The 16,084-nt window shown below is 40.1% G+C and overlaps 1 protein-coding gene across 9 annotated transcripts in view; it reads left to right on the forward strand.

The window, feature by feature from the left end:
- Nucleotides 1–16,084, forward strand: part of DNM3 (dynamin 3) — a 570,760-nt gene that overhangs the window by 212,272 nt on the left and 342,404 nt on the right. For all 9 annotated transcript variants that reach the window (XM_067728647.1, XM_067728651.1, XM_067728648.1 and 6 more), the window contains exons 8-10: nt 2,893–3,028; nt 5,534–5,601; nt 9,126–9,264. In XM_067728647.1, coding sequence (XP_067584748.1) covers nt 2,893–3,028; nt 5,534–5,601; nt 9,126–9,264 — 343 coding nt within the window. The remainder of the gene's footprint in view (nt 1–2,892; nt 3,029–5,533; nt 5,602–9,125; nt 9,265–16,084) is intronic.

Genomic DNA, 16,084 nt, shown 5'->3' on the forward strand with positions numbered 1-16,084 from the left:
GGTAGTTTTTGATTTCCTGTTTGATTTCTTCAGTGATCTCTTTGTTATTTAGTAATGTATTCTTTAGCCTCCATGTGCTTGTGTTTTTTACGTTTTTTTCCCTGTAATTCATTTCTAATCTCATAGTGTTGTGGTCCGAAGAGATGCTTGATATGATTTCAGTTTTCTTAAATTTACTGAGGATTGATTTGTGACGTAAGACATGATCTATCCTGGAGAACGTCCCATGCGCACTTGAGAAGAAAGTGTAATCTGCTGTTTTTGGATGGAATGTCCTATAAATACAAATGAATCTATCTGGTCTATTTTGTCATTTAAATCTTGTGTTTCCTTATTAATTTTATGTCTGGATGATCTGTCCGTTGGTGTAAGTGAGGTGTTAAAGTCCCCCACTATTATTGTGTTAGTGTTGATTTCCTCTTTTATAGCTGTTAGCAGTTGCCTTATGTATTGAGATGCTCCTATGTTGGGGGCATATATATTTATAATTGTTATATCTTCTTCTTGGATTGATCCCTTGATCATTATGTAGTGTCCTTCCTTGTCTCTTGTAACATTCTTTATTATAAAGTCTATGTTATCTGATATGAGTATAGCTACTCCAGCTTTCTTTTGATTTCCATTTGCATAGAATATCTTTTTCCATCCCTTCACTTACAGTCTGTATGTGTCCCTAGGTCTGAAGTGAGTCTCTTGTAGACAGCATATATATGGATCTTGTTTTTGTATCCATTCAGCAAGCCTGTGTGTTTTCGGTGGAGCATTTAATCCATTCACGTTTAAGGTAATTATCCATATGTATGTTCCTATGACCATTTTCTTAATTGTTTTGGTTTGTTTTTGTAGATCCTTTTCTTCTGTTATATTTCCCACTTAGAGAAGTTCCATTAGCATTTGTTGTAAAGCCGGTTTGGTGGTGCTGAATTCTCTTAGCCTTTGCTTGTCTGTAAAGCTTTTGATTTCCCCATCGAATCTGAGTGAGATCCTTGCCGGGTAGAGTAATCTTGGTTGTACGTTCTTCCTTTTCATCACTTTAAGTATATCATACCACTCCCTTCTGGCTTGTAGAGTTTCTGCTGAGAAATCAACTGTTAACCTTACAGGAGTTCCCTTGTATGTTATTTGTCGTTTTTTCCCTTGCTGCTTCCAATAATTTTTCTTTATCTTTAATTTTTGTCAATTTGATTACTATGTGTCTCAGTGTGTTTCTCCTTTGGTTTATCCTGTATGGGACTCGCTGCGCTTCCTGGACTTGTGTGGCTATTTCCTTTCCCACGTTAGGGAAGTTTTTGACTGTAATCTCTTCACATATTTTCTTGGGTCCTTCCTCTCTCTGTTCTCCTTCTGGGATCCCTATAATATGAATGTTGTTGCATTTAATGTTGTCTCAGAGGTCTCTTAGTCTGTCTTCATTTCTTTTCATCCTTTTTTCTTTATTCTGTTTCACAGCAGTGAGTTCCACCATTCTGTCTTCCAGGTCACTTATCCATTCTTCTGCCTCAGTTAGTCTCTATTGATTCCTTCTAGTGTATTTTTCATTTCAGTTATTGTATTGTTCATCTCTGTTTGTTTGTTCTTTCATTCTTCTAGGTCTTTGTTAAACATTTCTTGCCTCTTCTCGATCTTTGCCTCCATTCTTTCTCCGAGGTCCTGGATCATCTTCACTATCATTATTCTGAATTCTTTTTATGGAAGGTTGCCTATCTCCACTTCATTTAGTTGTTTTTCTGTGGTTTTATCTTGTTCCTTCCTCTGGTACATAGCCCTCTGCCTTTTCATCTTGTCTATCTTTCTGTGAATGTGGTTTTTGTTCCACAGGCTGCAGGACTGTAGTTCTTCTTGCTTCTCCTGTCTGCCCTCTGGTGGATGAGTCTATCTAAGAGACTTGATGGGAGGGACTGGTGGTGGGTAGAGCTGGCTGTTGCTCTGGTGGGCAGAGCTCAGTAAAACTTTAATCCACTTGTCTGCTGATGGGTGGGGCTGGGTTTCCTCCCTGTTAGTTGTTTGGCCTGAGGCAACCCAACACTGGAGCCTACCTGGGCTCCTTGGTGGGGCTAATGACAGACTCTGGGAGGGCTCACACCAAGGAGTCCTTCCAAGAACTTCTGCTGCCAGTGTTCTTGTCCCCACAGTGAGCCACTGCCACCCCCCACCTCTGCAGGAGACCCCTCCAACATTAGCAGGTAGGTCTGGTTCAGTTTTCCCTGGGGTCAGTGCTCCTTCCCCTGGGCCCCGATGTGCACAGTACTTTGTGTTTGCCCTCCAAGAGTGGAGTCTCTGTTTCCCCCAGTCCTGTCAAAGTCCTGCAATCAATTCCCACTAGGCTTCAAAGTCTGATTCTCTAGGAATTCCTCCTCCTGTTGCCGGACCCCCAGGTTGGGAAGCCTGACTTGGGGCTCAGAACCTTCACTCCAGTGGGTGGACTTCTGTGGTATAAATGTTCTCCAGTCTGTGAGTCACCCACCCAGCCATTATGGGATTTGATTTTACTGTGATTGCGCCCCTCCTACCGTCTCCTTGTGGCTTTTCCTTGTCTTTGGATGGTGGGGTATGTTTTCAGCTGAGTTCCAGTGTCTTCCTGTCGATGATCGTCCAGCAGCTAGTTGTGATTCTGGTGTTCTCGCAAGAGGGAGTGAGAGCACATCCTTCTACTCCGCCATCTTGGTTCCTTACTTTTAAAATATATATTTTAAATTAAATGTCTGAAATAAATCTTAGTAACGTGTATTTCATATAGTTACATTTTGAGTAATGAATAGAGTGCAATGTTAATTCTGCCAGTAGGTGCCGCTAAGAACACCAGGAAAAGAATTGCTAACCATAGCAAATTAAAATGAAAAATGCGAAACCTTGTAACTTTAACTTGAATTTATTTCTCTTTCACAATTATAGGATGGTTCAGCAATTCGCTGTGGACTTTGAGAAGAGAATTGAAGGGTCAGGGGATCAAGTAGATACCCTGGAGCTCTCAGGGGGTGCTAAAATCAATCGTATTTTCCATGAACGTTTTCCTTTTGAGATAGTAAAGGTTTGTACCAAATGTTATTTTTCCTTTTGTTTCATTTCATTTCTGTATTCTGTTCTACATAACTTTTCATCAAATGTTATATGAGTGGTAAGTGGTTTTCTTTAAACAAAGGCTCCATACTCAGGTAATGAGATTTAGGAGAGAAGTTATTTTCTTACTGATGGTTCTGATTTTATTTAATGGGATCTAATGATATTTCAATAATTCAACAATGACTAATTGGTTTATTTGTTGTCTAGTTAATTTAAAAATATTTCTTGAGTACCTACTGTGTACCAGTGGTCTACATGCCAGGGATCAAGACAGAGATACTGTCTGGTGGGAAAAGACAGAAAATTAACAAATAAAAAAGGAAAAAAGTATCAAGTATTATTATGTAATATAATATGAGAGAAAGGGGAGTTGCATAAGCCACTTTTTTTTTGGTCAAGCATAAGAGCTAACATTTATTTAAAATTTTTTTATGGAATATCAATTTATTGGATTATATAAGATGAAAAAAATTAAAGACTAATAATCAGAAACTGTTCACATAAGAACGTAATTAAAAAAGTAGAATATAAGTGTAAGCACATTGGAATTAACATTTTGTAAAAAATACAAATGATAAAACTTGGTAGATAACTCAGGCACTACCAGGAAACAATTATCCGTAGTTCCCCATTGGCTAAGCCAGTTTTGATGGAATATTCAGACAAGGTCTCTCTGACTACGGGGCCTTTAAAGCATGACCTGAATGGCATGAAGAGGCTACCTGTAAGTATCTGGAAGAAGAAGGTTGTTCAAGGCAGGAAGCCAAGGACAAAGCCCTAGAACAAGCACCTGTATAGCAGGTGAGGAACAGCTGAGGCTGGGGTAGAGCTGATGAATGGGTCGGGGGGAAGAAAATGAATTCAGAGGAAGGAAGTGCCCAGTTTACACAGGGCTTTCTGTGTTGCTGTGAAGTGTTTACATTTAACAATGGAAAGTTAAGGGAGAGTTTTAAGGATTTGGCTGGTGATTTTAAAAGAACACTGTGTGGGTTGGATTGTTAAGGGGCAAGAGTGGACTGAGGGAGACAAGGTGAGTTAAACAGTAGGGCCAGAGCAGGGGTGGATCCATTTTCTGTGGGGCCTGAAGCCTATACAATTTTGGGGAACCCTTGAAGGAGAAGAATACAAAATTATAAACACAGACACATGTCTTGGAAGGAGCTTATGCAAGGGAGAAGTCCTGAAACTTAAACTTCTTTAGCTTAATAGTAAAAATGCCTCAGAAGAGAGGCTTGAGAGAAGTGGATGGATTTGTGATTTTGGAGGTAGAGTCAATGGGGGTTGGATTGATATGGGAGATGCAAAAAAGAGAAGATTCAAGATGACTCCCAAGGTTTTGGCTGGCACAATTGAGCAAGTGTTAGTGCCCATCAGATGAGGGGAACTGAGGAAAAGTTCAGTGTGGAAGTATGAATCAAGAGTTTTGTTTTGGTTATGTTCAGTTTGAAATGCCCAATAGGCAGCTAGGTAGTTTTAGGGACTATGTTACTTGCCTCACATACAGAGGCGGGTGCTTATTTCTTGATGTAGGAGGCAGATGGGTAAATAGACAATTTCATTAAAATGTGCTAGGTAAAGTGACAAACTTCACCACAGGGTGCTATGGAAACAAGGCCCACAGACATGAATCCCAGCCTGACTGTGTAAAGGAGCCTGGCTTCTGAGCTGACTTAAGAAGGATGAGTAGCTAGTTAAGCAGGAAGAGGTGGGATTAGTCGAGGGAGAGGTTGTTCCAGACAGAAAGGGAGGAATGGTAAAGGCTGAGCTGTGGAACTAAAGCAGTTCATTGCTCTATGGCATAAAGTGTGAGGGGGAAAATGGACAGATAATGAGGCTGGAGAGGCCAAATCTCAAAAGTTAGGGGCTGAATCAAATGTTCTCTTGATGTCCCTTCCAGGTCTAAGCTCTATGACTCTTTGATCCTACTTCCAAGTAAATTTAAGATACCTAGAACTTATGGGAAATTTTTATACAGTATTCTATCCTGTGTTGGATTGGCAAAATATTATTAATTTCCTCTTTTAAAGAGGCTTTGAACTCAGGTGGTTAAAATGGCCAGGGAGAAAAGACAGCCATTGTTAATCTCAGCACAGCTGGACTGCTATTGTACGTCAGGTGACACTCTTATTTATGCATTCATGTATGAATACATTTACTATATTCAGCAAAAGAATGAAGAATTATATATTCAAATGAATAGCCAGATTTATGTCCAGAAGTCATCCTTTATGCACAGCACTCCTTATCTATAATAGAGTTAAAATCCGCTACACTAAAACTCCCAGAAATCCCTAATGTTCTGTGTGTGTTGCCTTGAACTTTATATAAACAGATGTTTTGACCATCTGGGTTTAGGTTAGGAAAGACATGAGTCTTTATTAATAATGGAGTCAAGTTATTCTCATTTTTTAATATTCAACGATATTATTATTCAAAGGAATTGTCATAACTGTGGCTCATTTTGCATCTGCAGATGGAGTTCAATGAGAAAGAACTGCGAAGAGAAATAAGCTATGCAATCAAAAACATACATGGTATCAGGCAAGTGCTTCACATTTTCCTTGTCTTCAGTTCAAGCTACTAAAAAAAGTTAATGTTTATGAATGGCTAGTGAAGTAGCCTTTTCATCATCTGAGCAGAGTAGATTATAGAGGTGGGAGTAAGAAATAGGAAATCCTCGTTTGGATTCAATGGTAATTTCTATTATTGGCATACTGTCTGTTTACAATTAAAAAAACAAAAACCCTTTCTGCCCTCACAGCACTGTGCTCTGAACAATCAGGGATTTACTGATGAACAAGACCTTGTTCTTCAGGGCTCTGTATTTCAGGGACAGAGGCCAGACTTGCTCATAAGTGATCATTACTTACACAGAGACCAAATAGATTAATTTTGGCTGGATTTATGGAGCAAGATTGGGAAAGATTAATGAAGGTGGTTGCCTTAGAGTCACACCTTGCCTGTTTTGCGAACAAGAATGATTTCAGCAAGCAAAGGTGTCTGTGTGGATACATGTGCTTGTGTGTGTGTGTGTGTCTGTTTGTGTGTGTATGGGGTAGGTGGCAATGCAATGAGGTGTGAGAGGAGGGAGGTTGTTGAGGCTGGAGGAGAAACAGGGGGCTTAAAGTGGAGGGAGTAATGTGAGCAAAGGCATGGAGGTGGCAAAAGGCAGCACGTATTCGTGGAGCAGGAAGCCATACATTTGGACTGGAGTTAGGAATGTAGACAGGAGAGCGGAGGGACATGAGGCTGGGAGGAGAACTTGTACCTGAATTCACCCTTGTATGAAGTGGGATTATTTTCATTTACTTTCATTACAGAAATAAATGATAAAAAATAAATGAATTGATAAAAATAATTGATTAAAAAAATGGATTTAAAACATACATTTCTTGAGTTCATGTATAGAGGGCTAAATACAATGTAATGGAGCATATGTTAAACTGAGGCACCCTGAATTCAAGGTAAGAAAACAGGTTGCCTACTTCATGATCATCTTACATGAAGGAGGGATCCCCAGTCCATTGGCCGGTTGTATCTCAGCTTTTGCAATAGGGCCAACTTTAGACTATTTTGGAAACAGAGGCTGAGAGAGCAAAACTTGACCCTGAGTGTGCATGTGATGGGTGATTTTCCAAAGGAGTTATGACATTTGAAGTATCTATCCTTACAAAATTTAGAAAATCTCCTCTACAAGTCTCAAATAGTATGGGCAAATATGCATTCACAAAGTGAAAAGGAGACAACATCTATAACCACATCCAATGTTTTTTTCTTAACCTTCAACAGGGTTTCTAGTTCCCTATTAATTCTATTCCCTGTCCGTCAAATCCAGAATACATTTGGTACAGAAACTCTGCCTTGCTCTTTAGCTGGGCAGAGCTAGTATGTGAACATACAGATCTGATAAATGCAGTGGAACCAAATTACGTTTTGTGGGGGGGGTGGGTCATAAAGTATTTTACTTAATCAAATACAGTAGTTTTACTTGGCTTTTAAAACTCCTTACCAGTTACATTTTCGTTGAATGTAACTGCAAAAGCTCAGTAATTCAGGATTGTAGATTTCTGATTTACATGCATACCAACAGAAGAGATTGGTTGTTACTATTTTTCTGGAGTTCATTTGCCTATAAGATGATAAGAAGTGCACAATGTCCTGAGTATAAGACATATTAATGGTGTGATTATTTATGCCCTTAAATACACTTAATTTGAAGAGTTTTGTTCCCAACTGATTCTGTTAGATATTTGAATAATAGAAAGCATCTTTGCCCACTGGGGACCCACCTTATGGTCCTTCTTCATTCTGCTAACACTGAGTGCCAATGATGAGCAAGGGATCCCTCCTTGTGGGGAAAACAAAGATAAAGACAATAACGACTCTCCCTACCAGTGTAGTAACAGGACTAAAATATGTGCTCAGACTACTGTAGTGCAAAGTAGGACGCTGGGATTCAGAGAAGGAAGACCTAGTCAGCGGCAGGACTGGAGGAGGCGAGCTGTAGGAAGTGGTTATTTTTGGTCTGGTCTTTGAAGCACAGGTGGGATTTGGACAGGCTGAAATTGTGGGAAAGGTGAAATGAACATCATACATGAAGGAAAAGACATAAAATATTAGTATGAATATGTTTGTGGAAAGGCAAATGGTCTGGTTTGGCTGAAACATAGCATGCATGAAAGGAAGGAGGAAAATAACCTCAAAGGAAGATTAGGGACAGACGGGGGAAAATTTTTAATGTCAGACTAAACAACGTGGATTTTATTCTGTATCCAAAGTGGAGAAATTACAATTACAATATAATATGATTACTACAGTACAATTAGAAATGGAGGTCGGCACAGGGTGCTAAGTAAATAAGAAGGGACATAGAATAAGGCTGCTAAAATGGAAGTGTTAAAGAAATCTCCCAGGGCTTCCCTGGTGGCGCAGTGGTTGAGAGTCCGCCTGCCGGTGCAGGGGACACGGGTTCATGCCCGGGTTCGGGAAGATCCCACATGCTGCGGAGTGACTGGGCCCGTGAGCCATGGCCGCTGAGCCTGCGCGTCCGGAGCCTGTGCTCAGCAACGGGAGAGGCCACAACAGTGAGAGGCCCGTGTAACGCAAAAAAAAAAAAAAAAAGAAAAAGAGAATTCTCCCAAAAGAGGTACCATAAGACTGAGTGTTTCAGGAAAAGAAGGTAACCAAATAAGGGGGAGGGAGGAGGGTCTAGGATGGGGAGGATCAACCACCAACATCTGGAGCCTGCACGTCTTTGGGCATGGCATATGTCAGGGCTCAGGATCCCTCTTATTGTAGCTTTTCTCTATTGACCTTTTGTTTAAATATGAGTAATCATTTTTTACTTTTTTATGAAACACGCACACATGCATACACATACCTGCTTTCCTGTGCTTCTGTACAGCATGAGAAAAGCATTGTTATGACATCAATTTGAATTAATTCCATCCAAATGAAAAGATACTTGCTACTTTGGTTATTGTTTGTCATTTTTGTAAATTCACAATTTAGGCATTCTGGGCTCTAAGCTAGTTCCACTTAACTGCCTTCCTTTTCCTTCAGCACCCCAGGACCTCAAACTGGGAACCACTGAGCTCACTATAATACAGCTCTCCTGGAAAGAATATGTTGTGTAGTCCAGGAATGCTACTATTTCAGTGTTCAGAAAGTGAAGATAATTTTCTGCTCCATGAAGGAGAAGAGAGGATTGCTTTTGGAATACTTTAGAAATAGAAATGTAAATTTAGGACACCATTTCTGTTGTAGCATTCCTTTGTATTGCTGTGAACCAGTGAGTTGAGACAAATGACAATTAAATATTGAGGGTCACATTATGAGCCTTGAAAACATTTTGGGAACTGTTTTTAGGTAATGTTAATCATCTATAGAATGTATTAAGGATATTATTACAAATGATATTGTGGATAGAATAAATCACTATGTAACTTTTAAACTAGGCTTTTTGCATGCTTGAAGTAGCATGTCAATTAAAACATTTTTAAAAAGAGTATTGAATATCATTCAATTTAAAATATCTAATGTGCTGCTTTCTTTCTTATGTTCAGGACAGGGTTGTTTACTCCAGACATGGCATTCGAAGCAATAGTCAAAAAACAAATTGTAAAGCTGAAAGGGCCTTCCTTGAAGAGTGTAGATCTGGTAATACAAGAATTAATCAACACTGTCAAGAAGTGTACCAAGAAAGTAAGTTTGAATTATGTAACTTTGCAACCAGTAACTACTTGGTTTACCCATCTTTCCTACCCTGCTACATACCTCTCTTTCCCTGACTCTCCACTTTGTCATAGAAGGTTGTGTGTTTGCTCAAGGGGAAGGATTGTGAAAAGTACTGAATGGGAATTGCTTTCATGATATATGGGCGTATTGACTTCTATCACCCCATTCCAAATAGGGTTGTTGTCTTAATCAGGTAAACATCACTTTAGAACAATTAAGTGAATGCCCTAAACCAATTTTTCCTGTGATGCATGGATGGGAGTAATTGTTAGGGGAAAGGAATCAGTGATATTGTTTGTAACAAAAAGGTAATTCTTCTAAATTTTAAATGAATTCCACTTGAACCTGGATGTTCTGGGAAGGGGCACTGTGGTATAGTAGTTAAGAGCCCAGCCTCTGAGGTCCAGTTATCTAGATTCAAATCCTGGCTCTGCTATTTACTTGCTGTCTGACCTTGAGCATCATACTTAATCTTTATATTTTTGTTAATTTCTGTGTAAAATGGAGATGATGATGATGATGATAATGATGATGATATCACCTCAGTGAGGATTAAACAAGATGATGCCTGAAACCCATGAGGCACTTAACACATTGATTAAACATAGTAAGTGCTCAGTAAATGGTGGTTAATCTATAAATGGCCATTTTTAGTAGCACCCAATATTCCCTACCTTGTAATATTTATTGTAATATTTATTGATGGAGAGTAGTGGGCAAGAGACTTCCCAACCTGGGGGCTCTTCACTGAGAAACATGGAGGAATTGTGCTGGATTCCATCCATTCCATAGGGACATGAAAGGGGTACCCTGTATTGGAAAATATAAGAAGGGAATTACTGATGGTGTTAGGATAGGGTAGGCCTAGCCCTGTGGCAGTTACTATTGTTACTTTGATTATTTCTTGAAAGTATAGATACTTCCGATTTTGTTAGTTTTGTTACCCTTCCCTTTCTGTATGTTTACTATGAGTAACATTCCTGAAAAACCAGTGAGAAGAAAGAGAGAATGAGTATGAGTGTTGGTTCCCAGTTACCTTACAGAAAAACTCAGATGAAGGAAAGATATAAGTAGTGAAAGAGGAAAGGAATCTAAATTTAGGAATTCAGGATTGTCAATGCTAAAAGAAAAGGAGTTAGGTGGAACTAGCTTGGGGCCCAGAAGTGGCTCTGGAGCTTCAGATCCCTTCTCTAGACTTCTTACTATTCTTCTACCTTATTCCTTAAAGTTCTATTTTCTCTTCTCTAAAATAGGAAAACGCCATAGGCATTAAGGGACTGAGGAAAGGGAAAAGAATGCACATGGGGAAGAAAAAAATGTCTTTATGCCAGCTCTTCATTTGGAAACTTGAAGCCATTTAATAATACTTCACATCCCTCCTGTCCTTGCCTATACCTCAAAATACAGTTAGTCTTGTCACCTGTATATTGGCCTCCTCTTAACTGACTTGCTGAACTAACTGAAACTGCATTCTCTATTTAATCACATGGATTGCCGCCCTCAGCACATAGATGTCTTCTTCAGCCAAAAGCTTCTCTTTAGGTTGCCCATGCATTCCTGCTTCCACCAGTTAAGTGGTCTTCTTTCCAATGGCCAGTTGTGCTGTGTTTGTCCTCAAACCTGTTTAGCCAGTTTTCCTTCTTATTTTAATTATGTAGGTTAAGTGAAGAGTAAATAAATTGATCAAATGCAGGAAAGACTTTGAATTTTGTTTCCATAAAAATCCAGCTTTGGAATGACTTAATAAAGGTTAGCTACAAAAGCTTTGCAATTGATTACGTGTAGGTAGGACAAGGCTAAAAGTATATGGGGGGGGCGGTGATAAAAATCTAGATGGGCTCTGCATTCAGATGATTTCCCGAGTGTCTTTATGTTTCCCCTCCACTTTAAAGAAAGCAAAACTGGAAATCACAGATGAAGGATGTGGTTTATGTAAGACAGAAGACGCATAACTCCAATCAGCAGATCCATATGCAGAGAACAGGCCTTGGCCTCACATCAAAAGATTGGCACATGTGTGTACATTTATGTTTTAAGTTATATAAAGTGTTTATGGTATGTATGAATCTTTTTTTTTTTTTTTTATCACTTCCCATTGTATCCAGCTTACTGGAAAACCAACAGTTGGTGCCGATGGCATAGGACGAGACAGCTTCTTCCTGCTTCTTCCTGGACACTTTTTGGCTTTTATTCTTTGCTTTCCACCCTTTGAAACTCCTTTTCCATTAAGCTCTCTAGACCAGTGGTGGTTGTATATTTGTACTGTCTTCTCAAAACATTTTATATGTTGCCTTGAATAAAACCTAGCTTTCTCCCTGAGATTATTGTTTACCCTTCAGCTCCCTTCACTGAAGGATATTTATTGGCCCAAACTCAAAGAATCTTAGGGCCTGGATCAGGCATGACATTTGTGTACTTCTCCATTTGTGCCTTCCAAACATTATTCCTTCACCTTCCTATAAAAAGTCTTCCATTAAGGCCCGGGTGTTACCAGCTCTGCCACCCTTCTCTCTTCTATTCACTGTCACCATCAGGTCCTGGTCACTGCCTTGTATTCATCAAGATATTTAGAACTTGGCTTACATTTTTCCTCTCCATCCTAAATTCACCTTCAACTTGGATGACTTCAGTAGAGGTCATGTCCAACACCCAGCAGCTGCTGCTCTTGGAGATCTTTGACTGCAGTGGTTCTCCATTCATTCCACACTAGCATCACACTACTTGTGACCTCTTCCAGTCCCTGTCATGGTGGACAAATGTTCTACCAAAAGATTCTTCAGAAATTTAAAACTCTAAATCTAGGGTTTTCAGAGCACTGATTACCCCCTTCTACCCTCTTTTAGCTTTTAAGTCAGTTGGAAAATTAGTAGGAAAGCTTAAAGGAGAATTGAAATTTAGTATCTGCTTTGCTGCTGATAAATCTAGATTGGAAAACATGGCTGGGATTTCCTGCTGAAGTGGGAATCTCCCATTACTTCCTCTTCCAGCCATTAACTTCAGAGTCCACAGTGGCGGAGAGAGTGAGATGTGCACCCAGAAGGAGCACAGAGTTTTTTGGCTAACCTCACACCTACGGGCCTCTACAGTGAGCAGTGATGGAGTGCACCTGCTCCACGAAGCAGAGAGCTGTGAGCCAACACAGGTCAGGGGCTCACAGGTCTTCTTTTGTCTTCTCTTTTTTTTTTTTTCTTTCCTGCGAGGTGACGAAAATGACAAGGGTTTCTCCTGTAGTACTTTCTCAAGGGAGAAGAAATGTTGGTGGAAGTTCCTACTTTATGAGTGAGGTGTGAAAGGTGCTGGGGAGGAGGAAGGGAGAGAGCAGTTCTTCTCTATACCTAAATTCTGCCACAGGGTCCAACCCTTCCAGCTCTCTCACTCCTTTACTCTCCCTATAACCAGTCTTTAAACTCAAAGAGACCTTCAGACCTTTGGCTTCTTTTTTTTTTTTTTCTTAGCTACCTGTCTCTTTCAGATTTTATTATATTTCCTGACCATTGTATCAGTCTGGGTCCAACCAGAAGAGAGAAACCACACAGCAGTTTGAACAGGGAACAGTTACTATAAAAATGTATTAAGGGCTACCCCAGTGGCACAGTGGTTGAGAATCCACCTGCCAATGCAGGGAACACGGGTTCGATCTCTGGTCCGGGAAGATCCCACATGCCGCAGAGCAACTAAGCTCGTGTGCCACAACTACTGAGCCTGTGCTCTAGAGCCCGTGAGCCACAACTACTGAGCCCGCGTGCCACAACTACTGAAGCCCCCGTGCCTAGAGCCCATGCTCCACAATGAGAGAAGCCACCACAATGAGAAGTCCGCACATGGCAATGAAGAGTAGCCCCCGCTCGCCGCAACTAGAGAAAGCCTGCGTGCAGCAGTGAAGACCCAACATAGCCAAAAATAAATAAATAAATAAAATAAAATTTTTAAAAAATGTATTAACTATAACATGGGCTTAGAGGAATGAGGGATTGGCTAGTAAGAAGTTAAGAGAACAACTGAATATAGGGGTAGAAGCTGTAAGGAGCAGATGCTAAGGTACCACCTTTAGGGGAACATGCAGGAAAGAGGGCCCCTGACAAGGGCTAAGACTGGTACTTCCTTAAAGTGGGCCTGGATGTGGCTCACTGGGTGGCAGAAAAGTTGCCGTAGTGTCATGCTGCAGTGAAATCTGCCCTCTGTGCTGGGAGGGAAAGGGTGTCCATGGGGAGGTGTCTCCTTGGAGACACTCTGCTGCAAACTGTTCAAGGTGGGGACAGTGGCTGCCTTGTACTGCAGTAGCCTGCTTTAGTCTGCCTTTTCCTCCCTCAGTGTCTCTCCAGGCCCCGCCTCTCCTGACAAAACTTCACTTGGTGCCAGCCAGCAAAGGAAAAATACTTAGAGGGCCCAGGATTATTTTCACAGAGTGGGCAAGCAGGTTGAATTTGGAGCTGAGAGGCAATAAATTGACAAGCAGTACATTTACCTTTAACTTTCTGATCTGTTACTTTAATTCTTCTTGGATTAACTTTGCCACCTGTTAAAACTCTAAGGCTGGTCGAATTTACTATTTGTGTTTTATCTCCCTTTCCCCCAGGTTGCTGAAGAGCTTGGAGACAACCCTCTATCTGTGTGGATTAGTGCCACATAATATACCCATTGTCTTCAGCATCTCATTAGTTAGTGACTTGCAGTGTTCTCCACCATAGTGACGTTAAACTTTTAACACTCTTTTTAAGATGCTTTGCTCATCACTTTCAGCAATGATTTCACAGAGAGAATAGAGGCCATAAATGGGAACATTAATTTCTAGCCCCCAAACCTATGTGTATTCCCAGCCATGCCCATCCTTCTCTCTGTCTCTGTTGAAGTATTAATCCTGACCAGGGCTGGGCTTCTACTTGTACTCTCACCTACTTAAGGAACTTACTCTCTGGATTCCTCTGTTTCCTGAATCATCGACTTCTCCATCACATTTTAAAATAAGTCAATGTATAAATATATTTATGTCTCTCCTGACTTATAAGTAACAAAAACGTGTCTTCTGTCCTATTCCTCTCCTTTTCATCATGGCCAACCTTCTTGGGGAAAAAAGTAGTTTGTGCTTGCTATATCTTTACTGTCTCATCTCCAGTTAATTCCTTAACCCTCTGAAGTTTGGCTTCCACCCACCACTCTATTGAAATAATTATGGTAAAGGTTAACCAGAGACTTGATTGCCAGATTGAAGGGACACTTATTCCCGATATTGAATTCCACTCTCTTTTTGAAGCTGACACCTCTCTTTCTTGGATTCTTCTCCATCTTTCTCATGATTCTTCTTCTGTCTCCTTCAAGAGCTTATCCACATTTGCCTGCCTCTAAACACTGGAGTCCCCCAGAACTTGCTCCTGGTTTCCTTCTCTTCTCTCTCCTTTCTCCCTGGCAGATCATATCTCCCATAGTTCAACTATCACTTAAAACATTGTTGATTCCCAAATCTATACCACCAGCTCAAGCTTCTTAACTGAAACTGTCTACTCTACAGTCTACTACAACTACCTTCTCTTCTTACTTAAGGCTCTAAACAGTTTTTTTTTTCCCCCCGCAAACTAAATTACTACAGTGACCTCCTAACTGATCTTACTGCTTCTAGACTGGTCATATTCAAATTCATCCTCCTCACTGTTGTCAAAATGGCCCTTCTAAAATACGCACACATATTTTTTGCCTGTTCCCTCAAAATTATTCAGTGGTTCCTTATACCTTAAGAAAGTTCAAATCATTTGTGATTGTGTTTAGTTTTCACCATCTGATCCCTGAATAACTCTCCAGCTACATCTGTTGTCACTTTTTGCTTGCTTCAGCCCTTCTAAGTGATTTGCACTATTCACAAAGATTTTTTGTGCCTTTAATATTTGTACATGTGATTTTGTTTGTTTAGAGTCTCCTTAAGATATAGCTCAGTCATCGTTTTTCCTGAAGGGCCTCTGTGAGCCCTTTCTTGGTCTCCATCCTCACTCCCTTCTTAGTGCTTTAATTGTAACCCTGTATTTACTTCTATCATAACAATTATGATACGACACTGCAATTTGTTTGTAATTTATTTGTTTAGGTGAATGCCTCTTCTTGCTGACGATAAGCTCCTTTCAAAAAAGAGCTGTCTTTTATCTTATCTTTGACACCTAACCCATGACTAATCCTACATGAGACATTCTATAAATACTTATTAATAATTTAGATATTTTAAAGTTATCCTGATGGCAAAGAAATCTGTACTTGGTTTAAAAATAACATTTTAATCACTCCTTTTTAAAAAAAATTTTTATTTTATATTGGAGTATAGTTTCAGGTGTACAGCAAAGTGATTCAGTTATACATATATATGTATCTATTCTTTTTCAAATTCTTTTCCCATTTAGGTTATTGTGGAATATTGAGCAGAGTTTCCTGTGCTATACAGTAGGTCCTTGTTGGTTATCTACTTTAAATATAGTGGTGTGTACATGTCAATCCCAAACTCCCAATCTATCCCTCCCCCCAGTTCTTTTTCTGAGATCTTGAATCATCTTCACTATCATTACTCTGAATTCTTTTTCCAGTAGATTGCCTATCTCCACTTCACATGGTTGTTCTTCTGGGGTTTTATCTTGTTCCTTTATCTGGGACATATTCCTCTGCCGTCTCATTTTGTCTAACTTTCTGTAATTGCAGTTTCTTTTCCACAGGCTGCAAGATGGTAGTTCTTCTTGCTTCTGCTGTCTGCCCTCTGGTGGATGAAGCTGTCTAAGAGGCTTGTGCAGGCTTCCTGATAGGAGGGGCTTGTTCC

The sequence above is a fragment of the Pseudorca crassidens genome, chromosome 2, assembly GCF_039906515.1.
Source record: "Pseudorca crassidens isolate mPseCra1 chromosome 2, mPseCra1.hap1, whole genome shotgun sequence".
NCBI lineage: Eukaryota > Metazoa > Chordata > Mammalia > Artiodactyla > Delphinidae > Pseudorca > Pseudorca crassidens.